At 45.0% G+C, this 17129-nt stretch overlaps 1 protein-coding gene across 2 annotated transcripts in view; it reads right to left on the bottom strand.

The window, feature by feature from the left end:
- COBL (cordon-bleu WH2 repeat protein) overlaps nt 1–17129 on the bottom strand; it is a 237432-nt gene that overhangs the window by 108773 nt on the left and 111530 nt on the right. The window contains exons 3-5 of one of the 2 annotated variants that reach the window (XM_040260219.1): nt 7884–8094; nt 5325–5553; nt 3774–3818 (exon numbers count right to left, since the gene is read on the bottom strand). In XM_040260219.1, coding sequence (XP_040116153.1) covers nt 3774–3818; nt 5325–5553; nt 7884–8094 — 485 coding nt within the window. The remainder of the gene's footprint in view (nt 1–3773; nt 3819–5324; nt 5554–7883; nt 8095–17129) is intronic. The other variant, XM_040260220.1, reaches the window with a different exon arrangement.

The following is a 17129-nucleotide window of genomic DNA, read 5'->3' as shown; positions in this document are numbered from 1 at the left end:
CCCAGTATACTCATCTGCAGACTGAACCTGGCATACCCAGTGCTACCAGGGCCTCTATGACCATTATTATCCACTGATCTGTTGACACTTTGAAGGCCACTCCAGCCCCTGTCATCAACTCATCTGTTCTTTTCTTCCAAGACACAGATACGGCCAGAGGAGAAGACATTTAGGTGATGCAGGAGAACGGAAAAGTGAATTACTCCACACTGCTGCCAAGTGCCGAGGGACAGGCCACCAGCCCACTGGCAGCATGGGGACTGGATTTCACAAACTCTGCCACCAAAATACCAACCCAAACCAGGCAGACATCAATTAACTACTGCTCATCTGCTAACCTAGAATTCCATATTCCAACTAGAGAAGGCCAACATGGAAGTCAGTGCCCCTGCAACATGCATTAACACAATACCGTCTTCACAGTGAAGCAAAAACCAAGCCCCTGGGTCCCTTCAATCCGTCAGCAGCAAAGGCTCCCATTTTAGTCACAAGGGTCAGGCCTCTCAGCTGCATGCAGGTGGCTCCAGCCTGGCCCATCAGCAGCCTCACAACACACGACAACAAAACCAGCAAGGAGAGTGGCTTCAGAGGTGAGGCATGCATCTCCCCAATACACGTGTTCATGGGGTTCAGAGTTAATCGCATCAAACCCTTTGTTAGGCACAGGGCCTTTAGTAAAATATTCTGTACTACAGAGTAAAACTGTATGTGAACAAACAACAGTATGCACAAACGTGTGTGTGTATTTTAATTTATCTTTTAATTGAAGGCAATTGCTTTACAGAATTGTAAACTGCTCTACAGAATTGACAGAAACCAACTGGTTTCTATCAAAGATCAGCATGAATCAGTCATAGGTTTACCCATGTCCCCTCCCGCGTGAACTTCCCTCCCACCTCCCTCCCAAGCCCACCCATCTAGGTTGTTTGTAGAACTGACTGCTCTGTGACTGGATGTGCAAAGTGCAGGATAAGACAGTGCTTGAGAGTTGAGGGAGCAAGAACACATCACAGGCACATGGGCTGTTACGCCAACCTCATCACCATAGACCGGGTCAAAATCGAGCCTCTCATTTCTCTCCCTGGACAGGGCAGCGGCAGGTCTTCAGTGTCAGGATGGAGGCTCTGGCCGCAGTGGCACAGCACCGCCCCTCGGGGCCCAAGAGATTGCAGCCCCCAGCTGTCCAGCTCTGAGCTGAGGCCCAGGCAGACTGTCTAATCTGTGCCTCTGGACTGATGGAGCCTCTGGTGAGCTATGCGACTGGCAGGCACTGCGGGAAGGATGATATGGAGAACAGAGTGGGAGCACTTGGCTCTCCTAACAGTGTTCCCATCAGCCAAAGTGCCACGTGGTACCCGGTCAGGCCTGGAGAAAAGTTCTCATTTAGGAGCCTGAATCCATCACTCTAAATGTGTAACAATTTGAGTGTGGAATTTATTTTGACATATTCTCATTTACTAAGACTTAAATATGAATACAAGTGGGGGGAGGTCATACTTCATCCTCAAAGCACATACTGTTTGGAAACATCAGAATGACTTAGAAGGTGATACAGGTGAGCTGAGGGATGCAGAGGGATGGAGCATGCAGCAGGAACCCTGAGGATTGGCTCATCTGAAACACCCACTGTTCTGGATGTGGAAACAGAACAGCCGGCAACAAGGGGAACCAGGTCTGCACTGCATGAAAACAACATGTTTGTAAGTACCTATCCTCATCACAGGACCGCTGGGTACGGGGTCAAAAAAGAACAGTCATAATAGCTCTGATCCAGCTGTTCCACGCTTGCAGCTAGATGGTATACCAACATCATATCACTCAGAACTGATAAAGTTTTCATATATATGAGCTTTCTGTTCAAAACAACTATCTGTTCATGGTGCTGCTTTTTTTTATTGGACTATAGTTGATTTACAATATTGTGTTAGCTTCAAGTGTAAAGCAAAGTCATTCAGTTATACATACACATATGTATCTATAGAGAGATATATGTATATATACACACTCTTTCCAGACTGTTTTCCATTACAGGTTATTATAAATATTGAGTATACTTCCCTGTGCTATCCAGTATGTCTTCGTTGTTATTTTATATACAGCAGTGTGTATATGTCAACCCTAAACTCCTAACTTATCCCTCCCCCACTTTCCTCTTTGGTAACTGTAAGTTTATTTTCTATGTTTATGAGGCTACTTATGCTTTGTAAGTAAGTTCATTTTTATCTTTTTTTTTCTTTCGGTTTCACATGTAAGCGACATCATATATTTGTCTTTATCTCCCTCACTTCACTGAGTAAGATCATCTCCAGGTCCATCCGTGTTGCTGCAAACGACATTATTTCATTCTTGCTATGGCTGAGTAATATTTCATTGTTGCCATACCTTCTTTATCCATTCAAAGGTTAATGAACCTTTGGGTTGTTTCCATGTCTTGGCTACTGTAAATAGTGCTTCTATGAACACTGGGATGCAAGCATCTTTTTGAATTAAGAGTTTTTGACTTTTCCAGATACAGGTCCAGGAGGGGACTATAGGATCATATGGCAATGTTTTTAGTTCTTCAAGGAACCTACAGACTGTTCTCCATAGCGGTTGTGCCGATTTACTGGGTTGGCCAAAACGTTCATTTCAATTTTTCCATAAGATGTTACAGAAAAAAACCCGAACGAGTTTTGGACCAATCCAATACATTCCCTCCAACAGTGCAGGAGGGCAGGAGGGCTCCTTTCTCTCCACATCTTCCCCAGCATTTATTATTTACTTATTTATTTATTATTTGTAGACTTTTAACCCATGGCCATTCTGATCCGTTTTGATTTGCATTTCTCTGATAATTACTGATGTGGAGCATCTTGTCACATGCCTGTTGGCCATCCAAATGTCTTCTTTGGAGAGACATCTATGGTGTTTCTTAAAAGAGAGTCCCTCTATTTGTAGCAATAATCTGCAGCGTCTGATGGAGGAGGTAACAGATGAGGAATATGAGGGGGGGCTGAGGCCACAGCACCGTCACTCACAGCACCTGGACTGCGGTTCCAGACCAAAGCCGTGGGACTTTCTGCATTATTTTTTGTATAGAAGTAAACTCTATTGTTAAACACTTTAACAAACGTGGACAGAAATTTCTGTAAAATATGAACACTCATAATTTTAATGATCCTCTTAGAGTATGTGTGTGTATAGTCCAAAAGGTTTATATAAATCTCAATACAGGTGTGCGTACATACATGTCTATGTAAATAGGCTCATGCATATGTATATATGTATTATTAAGTATAATACATATCTATTTATAATAAATATAACACATAAAGTATATACAGTTTATAAGAAATGAATGCAAAATCTGGACTAATCACGTCCATATTTGTCTATGCCAGAAAAGGTCAGATTTCACAATGCACACTGCCCCAGTTTCTGCAGCGGGCAGGACGGGCCATGAAGGTAGGCAAGAACAGGGAAGAAGAGTACAGAGCCTCTTGTGCATGACCATTTCTGCTCTGCACTCAAATTCTGTGTTCATAAAGGGCCCATTTTCTACAATGATATCCTTCTTTTCACACCAATCAGAACCACACAGCAAATCCTCACACAGGGAACACTGTTCTCTTAGCCAACCAGGGAGTCAAGAAACCAAGTCGCAGCCCCAGTTCAGCCTGGCCAGACGCCCCCCGAGGGCCACCCTGCCTCCCCTCCAGTCACGCCATGCATCACTGTCCTAGCCCAGAGCCATGCAAGGCGCAGCCTGGCAGGCAGCACTGGGCTGACGGTACCTCGACAGCTCAGGGAAGGCTCCGATTTCGTTTTGGTCAGAAGAACTGGAAAAGGCAGGCAACAGAGAGTGAAGGCAGGCTCCTCAACCACAGTAGTACCTGACAAGGCCTGTGGCTATCTGGGCCCCAAAGGAAAAGGCCAAGTGCAAAGCAGTCCTACATCTCTGACCTTGATTCCCTAGAATCCTGCCACCGCCAGGCTGTTAAACACCATCCTGGAAGCAGGTGGCAGCAAAGCCTCTGTTTTCTCCAGTTGCCACCACCAGGATTTCCAGGGCAGAACAGGCCTTGCCTGGGACACATCTCCTGCCCATGGCCTTCACCCTTCCCCAAGCAGCTGCTGGCTGGGAGGTTGTGAAACCCCAGAGGAGTAAAGGAAAGGGCTCCTCATGGAGAGGAATGTTCTCTTCTCTACTCAGATGTCTGACTGCCAGGATGGGAGGGAAGCATATGGCAGGGATGCCAATCAAATATTTCACGGCCCACAGGGCACACTATGGTCCAGACGGAAGGGATGTTGGCCTCAGGAGCAGCACACACCCTCTAAGCCAGGTGATGCTCCTTTATTTTCTGGGAAGGCTGCCAGGGTCACAGGGCAAGGGTCCCTCAGAGGGTGCCCAAGGCAGAGAAGAGGGGGATTTGGGGCCGGGGTAGCTATTCTCCTGGTACAGCAGTGTGTCCTGTCCTGCGTGGGTGTAGGAAGAGGGAGCTTGGGACTTGAGGGAGTTTCCCCTCTTGCTGCCTCACACACGTTCCCGGAAGACCACAGTCTTGCTGGGCCCACTCCTTAATACAGAGATTGGTTTTATATGCTTTTCCCAGGTATTAGGTTCTACATCTCCCAAGATGGGCTTTCCTGGTGGCTTAGATGGCAACGAACCTGCCTGCAATGTAGATCTGGGTTTGATCCCTGGGTTGGGAGAAGGGAACGGCTACCCACTCTAGTATTTTTGCCTGGAGAATTCCATGGACAGAGGAGCCTGAAGGGCTACAGTCCATGGGGTTGCAAAGAGTCGGACATGCCTGAAGTGACTGAGCGAATGAGTGAGAAGGAATTTTGCGACTGGTCTCGATCACGAGCAATGTTTGAGACCTGGGAGTGTTTAATGGCAACTGAAAAGGAAATCCAGGAGAAGGTGGTTCACTTGCGGTTTCTGAGAAGTTCTTTCAGAGCAAAAGCCCTAGAATTCTCATTTTTCCCCTTTCTACATATTTCATGGAAGCTCACAGGAGACAAGGGGTAATGGGTATGCTCACTACTGGGGGAAATGGAGAAGGGAATGGCAACCCACTCCAGTATTCTTGCCTGGAGAATCCCATGGACAGAGGAGCCTGCTGAGCCACAGTCCATAGGGTCGCAAAGAGTCGGACACGACTGAAGCGACTGGGGGAAAGAGGCATAATTACAGTCTGTGTATTTTACTTCCCACCCACTCCCGCTCTGGTTTGGACACAACTGGAGATGCCTGCAAACGTGCGTCCCCATCACTCTGCATGAGGGCACACAGGCAGAGTCAGCGGCACCGCATCAAAGACCCAAGGTGGCCTCACCTCTCTTGTTGTCCCAGGCATACAACTCCTTTATCCCCAGCTCGTTCAGGGACTTGGAAAGCTCCAGCTCCTCACCAGCCACGTTGTCCCTGAGCAGCACCACGTGCTCTGGGCTGACCTCACACTTGGCGCAGATGACCGGGAGGATGCTCTGCAGGGGCACCTCGGGGCTCACGCGCACCACCGCCTTCTGCGTGCGCAGGTAATTCACCACCAGGCGCACCGTCTTCTGGAAAACACAGCCGGCAGAATTCCATAAGCACATCTTCCCACAGCTCTGTTTACACTACAGTGGAGCAGGGCAATATTTCCTTTGGACCAAGTTCTTCCAAAAGTCACTGGTTGTGGGGGAAAAGAGCTGACTGAATAGGGAACGGTAAGTGTCTAGAACAATCAACTGACCTTCCCGTCTCTCTTGCTAATGAACAAACTGTGAGTGAAAGGGGGAAATGAGCAGCAGCGAGGATCCCAATTTGAAATCTGACACATACGTTGTCTTTCAAGGATTCTAAACAGACCTGAGCACAAGGCACTAATATATTTTCTAAAGGGAAATACTTTGGATCTATGGTAAACAATCCAAGATAAGGAAAAAACATCACAAAACATCAAATTTTTGTTAAAGAAGCTAAAATGCCCAGATAAATATATTCGTATCTAGTATCATGCATGAATTAATATTCATATATATACACTACACACATATTTTTAAACTAGAAAAATATATAGGCTCAGATGGTAAAGAATCTGCCTACAATGCAGGAGACCTGGGTTTGACCCCTGGCTTGGGAAGATCCTCTGGAGAAAGAAATACCTACCCACTCCAGTATTCTTGCCTGGAGAATTCCATGGACAGAGAAGCCTGGAGTGTTACAGTCTATGGGGTTGCAATATCAAGTTTTCATTTAAGAAGCTAAAATACCCACATAAATATATTCATATATATTATAATGTTAACATATAAATCAATTTTCATAAATATGCACTGCACACATATATTTAAGCTAGAAAAATAGAGACATATAAATATAATAGGCATATAATAAATCTGATAGATATTATAATCAGAAAGAAAAAAATCAATTTGACTAAAGCTGATTGTAAACGTCTGCAGATCAAGGGGCCCACTGAAAGCTGTGGCAGGCCGAGGTTCAAGCAGTCAGCTTCTGTTTGGCCTTTACTGGTCACCATGATGTTCTAAGATCCTGAGGAGTGCCGACTGAATGACATAGGTCTCACACTCCCTTCCAATCCGAGGCCAGGGTTTAAAGAATTTTAGAAGGAAAGATGGAACCATGAATCTTTTCCATGCTTCTCAAATTGAACTGCTATATAACCCCGGGCTCAACTGCCCCTGGAATTTGCAGCTAGGGTTCAGGAAGGTAAGAAAAGCCACAGAGTATAAAAGAAATTTCCTTGAACGTTGATTTTAATTGAAGAATTAGGGGAAACTCAGAACATGCGTGTGTGTGCGAGCATGCTCAGTTGTGTCTGACTCTGCAACCCCACAGACTGTAGCCCACCAGGCTCCTCCGTCAGTGGACTTTTCCAGGCAAGAATGCTGGAGCGGGTTTCCATTTCCTTCTCTGGGGGATCTTCCCCACCCAAGGATTGAGTCTGAGTCTCCTGTGTCTCCTGCATCGGCAGGCAGATTCTTTGCCACTGAGCCACCTAGATATGGCACCAATTAAAAGTTATTAATTATCTAAAACTAGAGAACATGACCTGTTGGCCAAAGTATCATGTCTAAAAATAAGGAAATTGAGGAGATAGTTCAATAATCTAAAAGAATGAAATAGCATTGCTTTTCATTGGAGATAAAGGATAAAAGCCTTATTACAAAGTACAGTAAGCAAATGAAGTTATCTTTAATCCATATGCAAAAGCCTGAAACCTATGCATAAAATATTCTTCAAGGACAAGGAGTAAGTATTTCTAACATCAATTTTTCAAAAGGGAATCCCCTTCTATTTTGTTTCTTGGAGAAGATCTTAGAATCTTCTACATATTCCAATCTCTGCCACGGACAGGAAGGCCTCCAGAACTCTACTGGAACCTTTAGGACTAGTCCAGTAGGGAAGTCATTGTCTATTGTTATTTCAATTAAATTTAAGAAATGCAAAGTTCAGTTTTTTGATCACACTAGCTGCATTTCATATGCTCAGCGGCTATGTATAATCAGGGGCTGTTGGCTCGCAGGGAGCAGAATTATAGACCATTTCCATCTTCGCAGAAAGCCCCTGATTAAAAGATGGAAAGAAAGCTTTCCATCTTTGCAGAAAGCATTAACGCATGGCTCTGCTCTAGAGTGGGTCCTTTTTTTGACATCTAAAGGAGCAGCGTTACACAATGCGCATTATTCAAAGCTGTGAACTTAGGTCTCCTAAAACTCAGTTTAGGGCCTAACTTTGCCTACCATGAAAGTGGAAACCTCAACCATGGCATGTGAAATTTAGACAGGAGAGACCCCAGTGGCCCCCTCCGCTACACCTGCAGTACCCTGGGTCCCAGGGAACTGCACACGTCCTTATATGACACACGGACTCCCGTGCTACTGACCTCAGGCACCTTAGGGGGAACAGGCTTAACTTTTGCTTCAGGAACTTTTTCTTTCAGAAATACGGTGTGCACATTCAAGGTCCCAACTAAAGTATTTGGCTTAAAATTCAAAGGCTGTTGGGTTTCTGAAGACCGGATCTCCAGGGCATGGTTGGAAGGATTCAGGTGGTTCTGAAGGCAAAGTTCAACCAGTAGGTCCATCATTGCATGGCTGGAAAAGAGAAACAAACCAGGGTCAGGGGGAATGTTTGCACTCTCCCTTCTGCTGGTTGAGAGAGGTCAGGACTAATGGACCAGTGGGTAGAGGAGCAAACTGGTCATCCTTATGAAGAAAGAGAACAGCCGCTGGTTATTTCCTCATTCATGACTCTACAGAGATATCGTAATACATTCAACACTAAGAAACCACAGTACTGAAAACACCATCAAAATCAGAATAGCTGGGAAAACAGTTGCATTTCTAGGTAAGCTCATGAGTATGTTGACCTCAATCTTGTAAGATCAGCACAGATGATATAAACTTCTGGGCACAAGGTATAAAATTTTCATTCTTTGCAAATATAGTGTATCTTAAACAGCAAAATTTTAAGCTGAAGAAGACAATGGCTTTCTTTATAGCTAGAAAGTATGCTTTTTAAAGACAAAGAAAATGAAAATCATGTTATTGAAATGTCAAAAACTTTTATAATGTCTCCTACCACAGATCCTTATTTACTAAGAGAGCTAAAAAAGAGTGGATTGTCCCAAAGAATGGGAAATTTCATGTCCATCATTCATATTAAGCTGGCAGAATGCTTTTATATTTCAAGCTGACCTCTCTTTTCCTACATATTTCCTGAGCAGTGGGGCATAAATCCCTCACAAAAGTGTAGGTCTTGTCTTCTGATCTATTTCTTAACCAGGAATTGGCATGGCAATTATTTCAGGTCATAGTGGAGTTTTCCAGGTGTCTGGCCCTCAGGCGTGTGCAGACCGAGGACTCACGTACACCTGTGAAGGTGCAAGCTGCCCGCCATCTGGTCGCCACGCATCATGAGGGCTATAGCGCTCAACACTGACACCACAGGCAAAGCTTCAAGACGCCGTTTCCCAAAAAATATCAATGATGTTCTTGCTGACACAAAACATCTAACAGCCATCTCCATGACAATACTTACTCCCACCTACTCTCCAGGAGGCAGTTAGGTGACAGCCTATGTTCTAGCCAGGAGACCCTGGAGTCACACCTAGGAGACTCAGCACTCCACTGGTTCCCAGGACTCTGAAAGGGCACTTGGTGGGGCCAGGGCAGCACTAACCCTCACAAGGGCCATGAAGGTGGGCATGCTGGCTAATGATGCTGTCAGCTTGGATTCCCTCAGCCTCAGAAAAAAAAAAATCATCATTTTCTCATAAGTTTAATACATCAAAACAGGAAGTGACATCACCAAAGACTTCAAGACACCAAAGTCCATGAAAAAGAGACTTCCATGGAAAAGTCAGCATAGAAAAGAGAGTTCTAAGGATGCTATAATAATGACCTGTTATTGTTACCATGTTCTATGTGTTCCCCATTAGCCCAGAGCCATTCTGTGCAGATGACACTGCTCCCTTTCATTCTTGTCATCCTGGCGGTTGGGGACCACCCTCCCCTGGTTTCCATGAGGGACATGGAGGTGGGGTTGGCACCCTGGTCCCATAAGATGCCGACTGTCACTACACCTCTCTCAACTCCACCCACAGTGGGCTGTGATGCTGTGCTTAGTTGCTCAGTCGAGTCTGACTCTTTGCAACCCATGGCCTGTAGCCTGCCAGGCTTCTCTGTCCATGGAATTCTTCAGGCAAGAATGCTGGATTAGGTAGCCATTCCCTTCTTCAGGGCATCTTCCTGACCCAGGGATCGGTCCCAGGTCTCCGGCATTGCAGGCTGATTCTTTACCATCTGAGTCACCAGCAAAGTCCACATCCATAGTCTACTGCCACCAAATAAACCAATATGGATAAATTCTCAAACCAAAAGTTGAATTAATCTTAGATGATAAACCACAAAGAACACCAAAGCGACTAATGTAACCTTCTGTTCTTCGAATCCACTAATTGGTAACATGTTTGAAAGATCGAATTTGACCTGAAAGGGTGCAGACACACTCTGGGGCTTTTCCATCACAGAGAATGAACTCTTCTAGTAAAGAGCAGAATCTAGGACGTATCCTGGCAGCGCTAGCAGGACCGTGGTGTAGTATTCGGTTCTGTCTGGATAAAGAATTGGGTGTCCCCATCTCTACCAGTGGACTGGCTCTCCTCCACAGTCAGTGGGTCAGCACCCACCCAGCTGCTCTTGCTCTTCTGTCATCCTTGACGACGAAGCTGCAGGGATGTTGCCAACACTTTAGGGTGGAAGCAATTCTCAACAAAACGCCTGTTGGGGAGGGGAGGGAGGGATTTCCAAGCAGAAAATTTTATATGCTGGAGACCTGTTTCCTCAAATTTGTCATTCAATTTGGTGAAGGGGAAAGTAAAAGAAAAAGAAAGACCATAATAATAAGATTCAGCACCACCACACCCTGTCCATGGCACGTGCTGAAATTGTGAGCACAGGGCCCATTACCGACTCAACTGGACCAGCCAAAGGTCACAGCGTTGCTTCTGAGGGCTGGGACCCAGACCAGGCCAGAGGGTTTCTGCAGGAAAGTGGGAGGTTTGGGGCGTGAGAGGCGCTCAGATGTGGGAGACCCCTCTGACCTGCAGGCCTCTTCCTGTGGCTCTCGGACAGACTTGGCAGCCTAATGCAGACTGATCTGGGTCGCATTTAAGGGGCTGGATACACAGTATAGGGGTGGACACGAGGATATGGATCCAAAAGCATCGGTTCATCTCATGTTTGCTGGAGGGCCTCCCACGCAGGTGATTCATCCCTAGGCTCATGGAAAGCATGGTCTGAGTTACCACTTTCTACCCCACACTTTTCTGGACAGTGTCCTCAGAAAACGGGGTGGCTGTCACGCACTGTGAAAGTGGCTGTCGACGGGCATTTAAAGCCCTGAGCTCCGAACGGCTAGCCAGGCCTTTCAGGGTCTCTGGTGCTCCTGGAGAAAGACGCCCGGAAGGAAGAGGGCACCGCAGCACCCAGCAACAAGGGGTGCATTCTGGTTGGGTTCCAATCATGAAAACTTGTGTTTTTCTTAACTGCAACCTCAGTGTCATTAACCTCTAGCTTGGAGGTCACGTGACGTGAGAGTCTAAAGCTTCCCCTGTCCAGGTCATATGGGGGCAGGTTGTTTTCTGTTTCTCTCTCAGTAGCTGAGTCAACCAGCCCGCTGGGGAACCTGGGACACAGCCCAGAAATCTTTAAAGTTGCCTGTCAGTGTTTGTTTTTTAAAGTGCATGTGATTTGGGGCAGAATGGATACATGTATATGTATGACTGAGTCCCTTTACTGTCCACCTGAAACTATCACAACATTGTTAATTGGCTATACTTCTTTAAAAAAAAATACTTGTGAAGTTTGCATGCTACCTTTAATGCAGAACTGTTGTTTCCTACGTGTAAGTTAAATTTATGCTTTGAGGCACCAGCTTTCTCTTGACCTGCCCAGCACTGGAGTGGAACTGTGTGTTCCCAGCAGTGCATGTAATCTTGTTAGTGGCACGTGGAGCCACAGGAGGGCCAGGCCAGGAGACTCCTGAAACCTGGCTGGCCCCCAAGTCCAGGCCCACTCCTTCCCTGCTCAATCCAGGTTCCAGTAACACTAAACTTTCCCCTTCTCATACAAACTAGTCCTTTTGCAAATGCTATTTATTTCCTTCTGTTTGCTGGGATGTCCTCTTCCCAGTGTCTCATGAAAGCTAAGAGTTCAATAATGAATAAATGATCATTTCCATTTTTTCAGTCTGTTTGGATCCCAGTCTGTTCAGTCTCCCACAAAAGGAGACTGTCTCTTAGAAGACTGGTTTAGCACCAAATCCAAAACAGTAACAGCATCTTCTATGAAAGATTAAATCATGGGTTCAGTAAAGAATACCCCCACGTTTTCACTGGGTAAGCAAGGAGTTGAAAGTTTATGATCAGCCCCTTAACCAGGCTATTTCCTTGTAGGAAAGATTCTCATAAAGCAACTTAGTAGTAATTGGAAACTCTTGATGACATTCTGCATCAACAGAATGATTGGGCTTTTTTTTAACTTCTCTTAGATTTAGCTCAAAGAAGCAATGACTTAATAAGGCAGAAACATTTGGGAGGCAGTCACTAGAAACGGTGAATTAGGACCAGGATAATCAAATGTATTATATATTCAATAAGATTCACCTCCCATTAATGTCCTGGGTTTATATCCCAGGAATTTTCTCTGGGAGGATTTTTAAGGCAATGAAGATACTCCGTATCATACTATAATGGTGGACACATCATGATACATTTGTCCAGACCCAGAGAATGTACAGCATGGAGCGTGAACCCTGGTGTAAACCGTGGACTTCAGGGGAAATGATGTGGGCATGCTGGCTTATCACTTAGAAGAGATGCACCGCTCTGGTGAGAGATGGGATGGCGGGGGAAGTCGGGTATATACAGGGGGTGTGTGAGAAATATCACTGCCTTCCTCTCAATTTTGCTGTGAACTTAAAACTGCTCTGAAAAATAGTCTTTTTAAAAAAGGGTATTCTTTAAGTAAAAATGTAAATCAAACTAAACCAGACCTGACTGTTAGCCTGTTACATAGAAAATGTTCCTCTGGCAGAGTCCCCTGTGCCAAAACTGCCCTTCCCAGCCTCATCCCTTCATGTCCTGGCACTGAAGAGAAGCCAGCTCCCTTCCTTCCTCTGCGAGGGGCATGGCCCACACCTTGACGGGCAGGTGAAGGAGAGAAGACCAGGGCTGGGCTCGCTCCCCTTCCCCTTCACCTGGGAGCAGGTGAGCTCTCTCCAGAAGAGGCACTGAGGACCATACCTATGCCACGGGGGTCTTATGCTGTTGACAAGGCCTGGGACCTGCAAATCCATGCAGAGTTGTAAACTCGGTTATTACGAAAGGGGTCTGACAGCCCGCAGCAGCAAAATCACAGAACTGAACACCAAGAAAGGTTTCCTGTGCTCTGAGAAGAGAATGCTGCCTTCTCCTGTCCCTGGCCCCTGGGGCATGCATGCCAACTAGACAGGAGTTAGCTGACCACATCAGGATGACACAGCCCTAATACGTGAATACTTGACACCATTTATGAAGCACCCTTTTGCCTAAGGGCATTGTCCCTTCAGAGACCTTCTCTCTACTTGTCCTCCAGTTAGAGTGATGGGACCAGCATTCTCCTCGCAGGGACCCTGAGCAGTGCTGACAGCATCCTTTCTAAAAGAGCACCTATCAGAGCATCTTCCTTAAGAAGGTTCCAGAACACCTGCTCCCATGTCTCATCTAAGAACAGACTGGGACCTGTGTTTTTAAATCCAAAGGAAACTTTAAAAAAAGACAGAAAGAAGAATCACTGCCATATGCAGAATATACCAGACTTTATGTACTAATGTGCTTTCCTTGTGAGAATCTTCCATGTTTGGAAATAGTGTGGTTAAGGTACTAACTGTAAATTATAAATGACCTGCTTATCCTGCAAAAAGGTGGGCATGTTCTCTGGTAAAATGAAGAGAGAAATCACACTGATAAACAGCTAGGCGATCTGGTTTCAGCGAGGGTCAGGATGTGACTTTGGCCCACTCTTATATTATTAAAGAGTAGGAAACATAAAACCAATTCCTGCAGCAAGAAGCTGCAGCGTCAGCAAGTTACAAGCTACTAAGGGAGCCCACAGGCTGCTCCAGGAAACCTTGGGAAGGGATAAGTATTTACTACTCTGAAAAGAGAAATCTATTTTAACACTTAATCTCTACGGCTGAACCTGCTCTCATTGCTGCATTGCAAAATGGCACTGTGATAACTTTTACTTTGGAAGAAAGTGAAAACTAAAGATAGAATTGGAAGAATATGTTCAGGTGGAAAACATTTTTCAAAATAATGTTTTTAGTTTTCAAGCAGATATTCTGTCTCTCCTTCTGCATTTATAAAACCAGACCTGTGTGTAATTTAAGACAGGATCTGTGGGTCAATTTTCTTAAAAAAAAAAAATGTAACTAGACTGATAGAAGTCATGGTTTCACATGTGTACACTTATTCACAAACTCATCAAGTCATACACATTCAATGTGGCAGCTTTTATAGGTTAATCATACTTCAATAAAGTGATTTGCTAAAATATAACTAGAAACTGAACCCAAATATTAGTATAATAATGGTGAATAAACCCTAATACATTCACTGATAAAATTAAGTTCAGTTCAGTTGCTCAGTTGTATCTGACTCTTTGGGACCCCATGGACTGCAGCATACCAGGCCTCCCTGACCATCACCAACTCCCAGAGTTTATTCAAACTCATGTCCATTGAGTCGGTGATGCCATCCAACCATCTCATCCTCTGTCATCCCCTTCTCCTCCCGCCTTCAATCTTTCCCAGAATCAGGGTCTTTTCAAATGAGTCAGTTCTTTGCATCAGGTGGCTAAAGTACTGGAGTTTTAGCTTCAACATCAGTCCTTCCAATGAATATTCAGGACTGATTTCCTTTAGGATGGATTGGTTGGATCTCCTTGCAACCCAAGAGACTCACAAGCGTCTTCTCCAACACCACAGTTCAAAAGCATCAATTCTTCGGCACTCAGCTTTCTTTATGGTTCAACCCTCACATCCATACATGACTACTGGAAAAACCATAGTCTTGACTATATGGACCTTTGTTGGCAAAGTAATGTCTCTGCTTTTGAATATGGTACCTAGGTTGGTCATAACTTTCCTTCCAAGGAGAAAGAGTCTTTTAATTTCATGGCTGCAGTTACCATCTGCAGTGATTTTATAGCCCAACAAAAGAAAGTCTGCCACTGTTTCCACTGTTTCCCCATCTATTTGCCATGAACTGATGGGACCAGATGCCATGATCTTCGTTTTCTGAATGTTGAGCTTTAAGCCAGCTTTTTCACTCTCTTCTTTCACTTTTATCAAGAGGCTCTTTAGCTCTTCTTCGTTTTCTGCCATAAGGGTGGTGTTAATTGCATATCTGAGGTTATTGATATTTCTCCCAGCCATCTTGATTTCAGCTTGTGCTTCTTCCAGCCCAGCGTTTCCCATGATGTACTCTGCATATAAGTTAAATAAGCAGGCTGACAATATACAACCTGGACATACTCCTTTCCTTATTTGGAACCAGTCTGTTGTTCCATGTCCAGTTCTAACTGTTGCTTCCTGACCTGCATACAGATTTCTCAAGAGGCAGGTCAGGTGGCCTGGTACTCCCATCTCTTTAAGATTTTTCCACATTTTTTGGTGATCCACACAGTCAAAGGCTTTGGCATAGTCAATAAAGCAGAAATAGAGGTTTTTCTAGAACTCTCTTGCTTTTTCTATAATCTAACGGATCTTGGCAATTTGATCTCTGGTTCCTCTGCCTTTTCCAAAACCAACTTGAAGTTCACTCTTCATGTACTGTTGAAATCTGGCTTACATGCATCTAAACCTATGATAATATGGCCTGTTTCCCAAGTTTAAGTGAGAATAGTACACTTAGGACAGAGATCACTCTGTAAAAGAAGAAACACAGACACTCCAGAAACCTGAGCATCTCTAGCATGAACCTGCCCACAGGAAGTCCTCCCTTCTATGGATGCTGGGCCACAGGATCCAATGTGGGTCTTAACTTCTGGCTCCAGGGCCCTTCTGCTGGGAGGCAGCCACAAGGAGGGCCCCCACAGAGGAGCACGTCCTAGTGTTCCCCAACAGTATCACTTTGAAACGCTGTTTTGCATCACCTCTTGGAGGTAAAGATGTTGTATCCTAGGAAAATATTAAGGCCAGGAGCAATGTTCCTCAAATTTTTGTGTACATGGTGCATAAAATAATTTTAAAAAACTGTGAATCCCTTTGCTCCAGTAAATAATTACCTGAAATTTTCTTTATAAAACTAAAGTAGTTGCAAAGGATGAAATTTTAAATAGAATCAGAATATTTTAACATAAAACTGTTATATCACTCTTTTCAATGTATCGATGAGAATCAAAACACCCAGAGTGATGTGGTTATCCATTATCCATTTTTAAAATTCTCAAGCAAATGATTTTTGAAGACTTCTTCAAATTTCTTACCTCCCTTGGTTTCCTAGAAATACAACTCCCATTCACTCTTGTTTCAGAATCATACAAAACATATTTTTGTGCTTGAATGTCTTTATAATTGATCACTATATCATATTCTACATAATAAAGTGTATGAACATTTAGATGGAACTGTTTCCTGTGATTTTGTTAAATTTTTAAATTACAGATTGAGCTAATAACAGTAGTACAAAAATGATTAAACAATGTGATTATGATCCATTTTGATAAATATCAAACAGCATATAAGAAATTCTATTAGCATTAAAAACTATTAAAATTCCATTAGTATCAATACTCCGGAATATTATAAATACTTTCATTGTATCTTTTACAACTGGGAAGGGATGGGAAATAAGTCAGTCTGTGACCTTGGCTACAGGCAATTTGACAGGCAGATCAGGTCTAACCCTAACCCTAACCCTAACTCTTATTTAGCTTGGGTGGTGGGTGTGACCTTGGCTATAGGCACCTCGACAGGCAGATCAGCTCTCAATAAGGATTCAGGTGGAAATCGAGGGTTTGGAAATTGATTCCCCTCAATGTCAACTCCATGCGTCCCACTGTATCCCTTCATGTAAGCTTGCACTGTTTTCATCTGGAACCTTGATAAGTGGTTGCAGTCACACCTCTGAGAGTCAGTCTGTAAGTGGACCATCCTCAGATGGTCCCTCAGGGGTTGCCTCCAGCTGTGCTGTGTCGGGGCTCGCGGGGCCAGTCCTACCCCAGGGGGCGGTCACCTACCTGGAGTCAGCTTGTGGGCCTGAGACCACCCTCCTGTCTGAGCCAACCTCCAACAGGAGTGAGATGTGTGGCCCCCAGGATCAGGGTGAGTGTGGTGAGCTAGCTGGCACCCAGCCAGGAGGGTGACACCTGGCAGGTTGTTCCCAGGCCCAGATTCACACCCGAGGCCTTGCACACTGCACTGTGGTGCCTCCCCCTGCTGGCCCTGGCCGGGCCCTCACCTCCCGTTGACCACCCCGCTCTTCCCCGAGGCCTTGCAGACTGCCCTGAGGCCCTCCCCACTGCTGGCCCTGGCCAGGCCCTCACCTCCCGTTGACCACCCTGCTCTTCCCCGAGGCCTTGCA

Source organism: Oryx dammah, unplaced genomic scaffold, assembly GCF_014754425.2.
Source record: "Oryx dammah isolate SB20612 unplaced genomic scaffold, SCBI_Odam_1.1 HiC_scaffold_18, whole genome shotgun sequence".
NCBI classification, from domain to species: Eukaryota; Metazoa; Chordata; class Mammalia; order Artiodactyla; family Bovidae; genus Oryx; species Oryx dammah.
The sequence above is the reverse complement of the archived record's forward strand: the minus strand, read 5'-3'. Positions and strand labels throughout refer to the sequence as shown.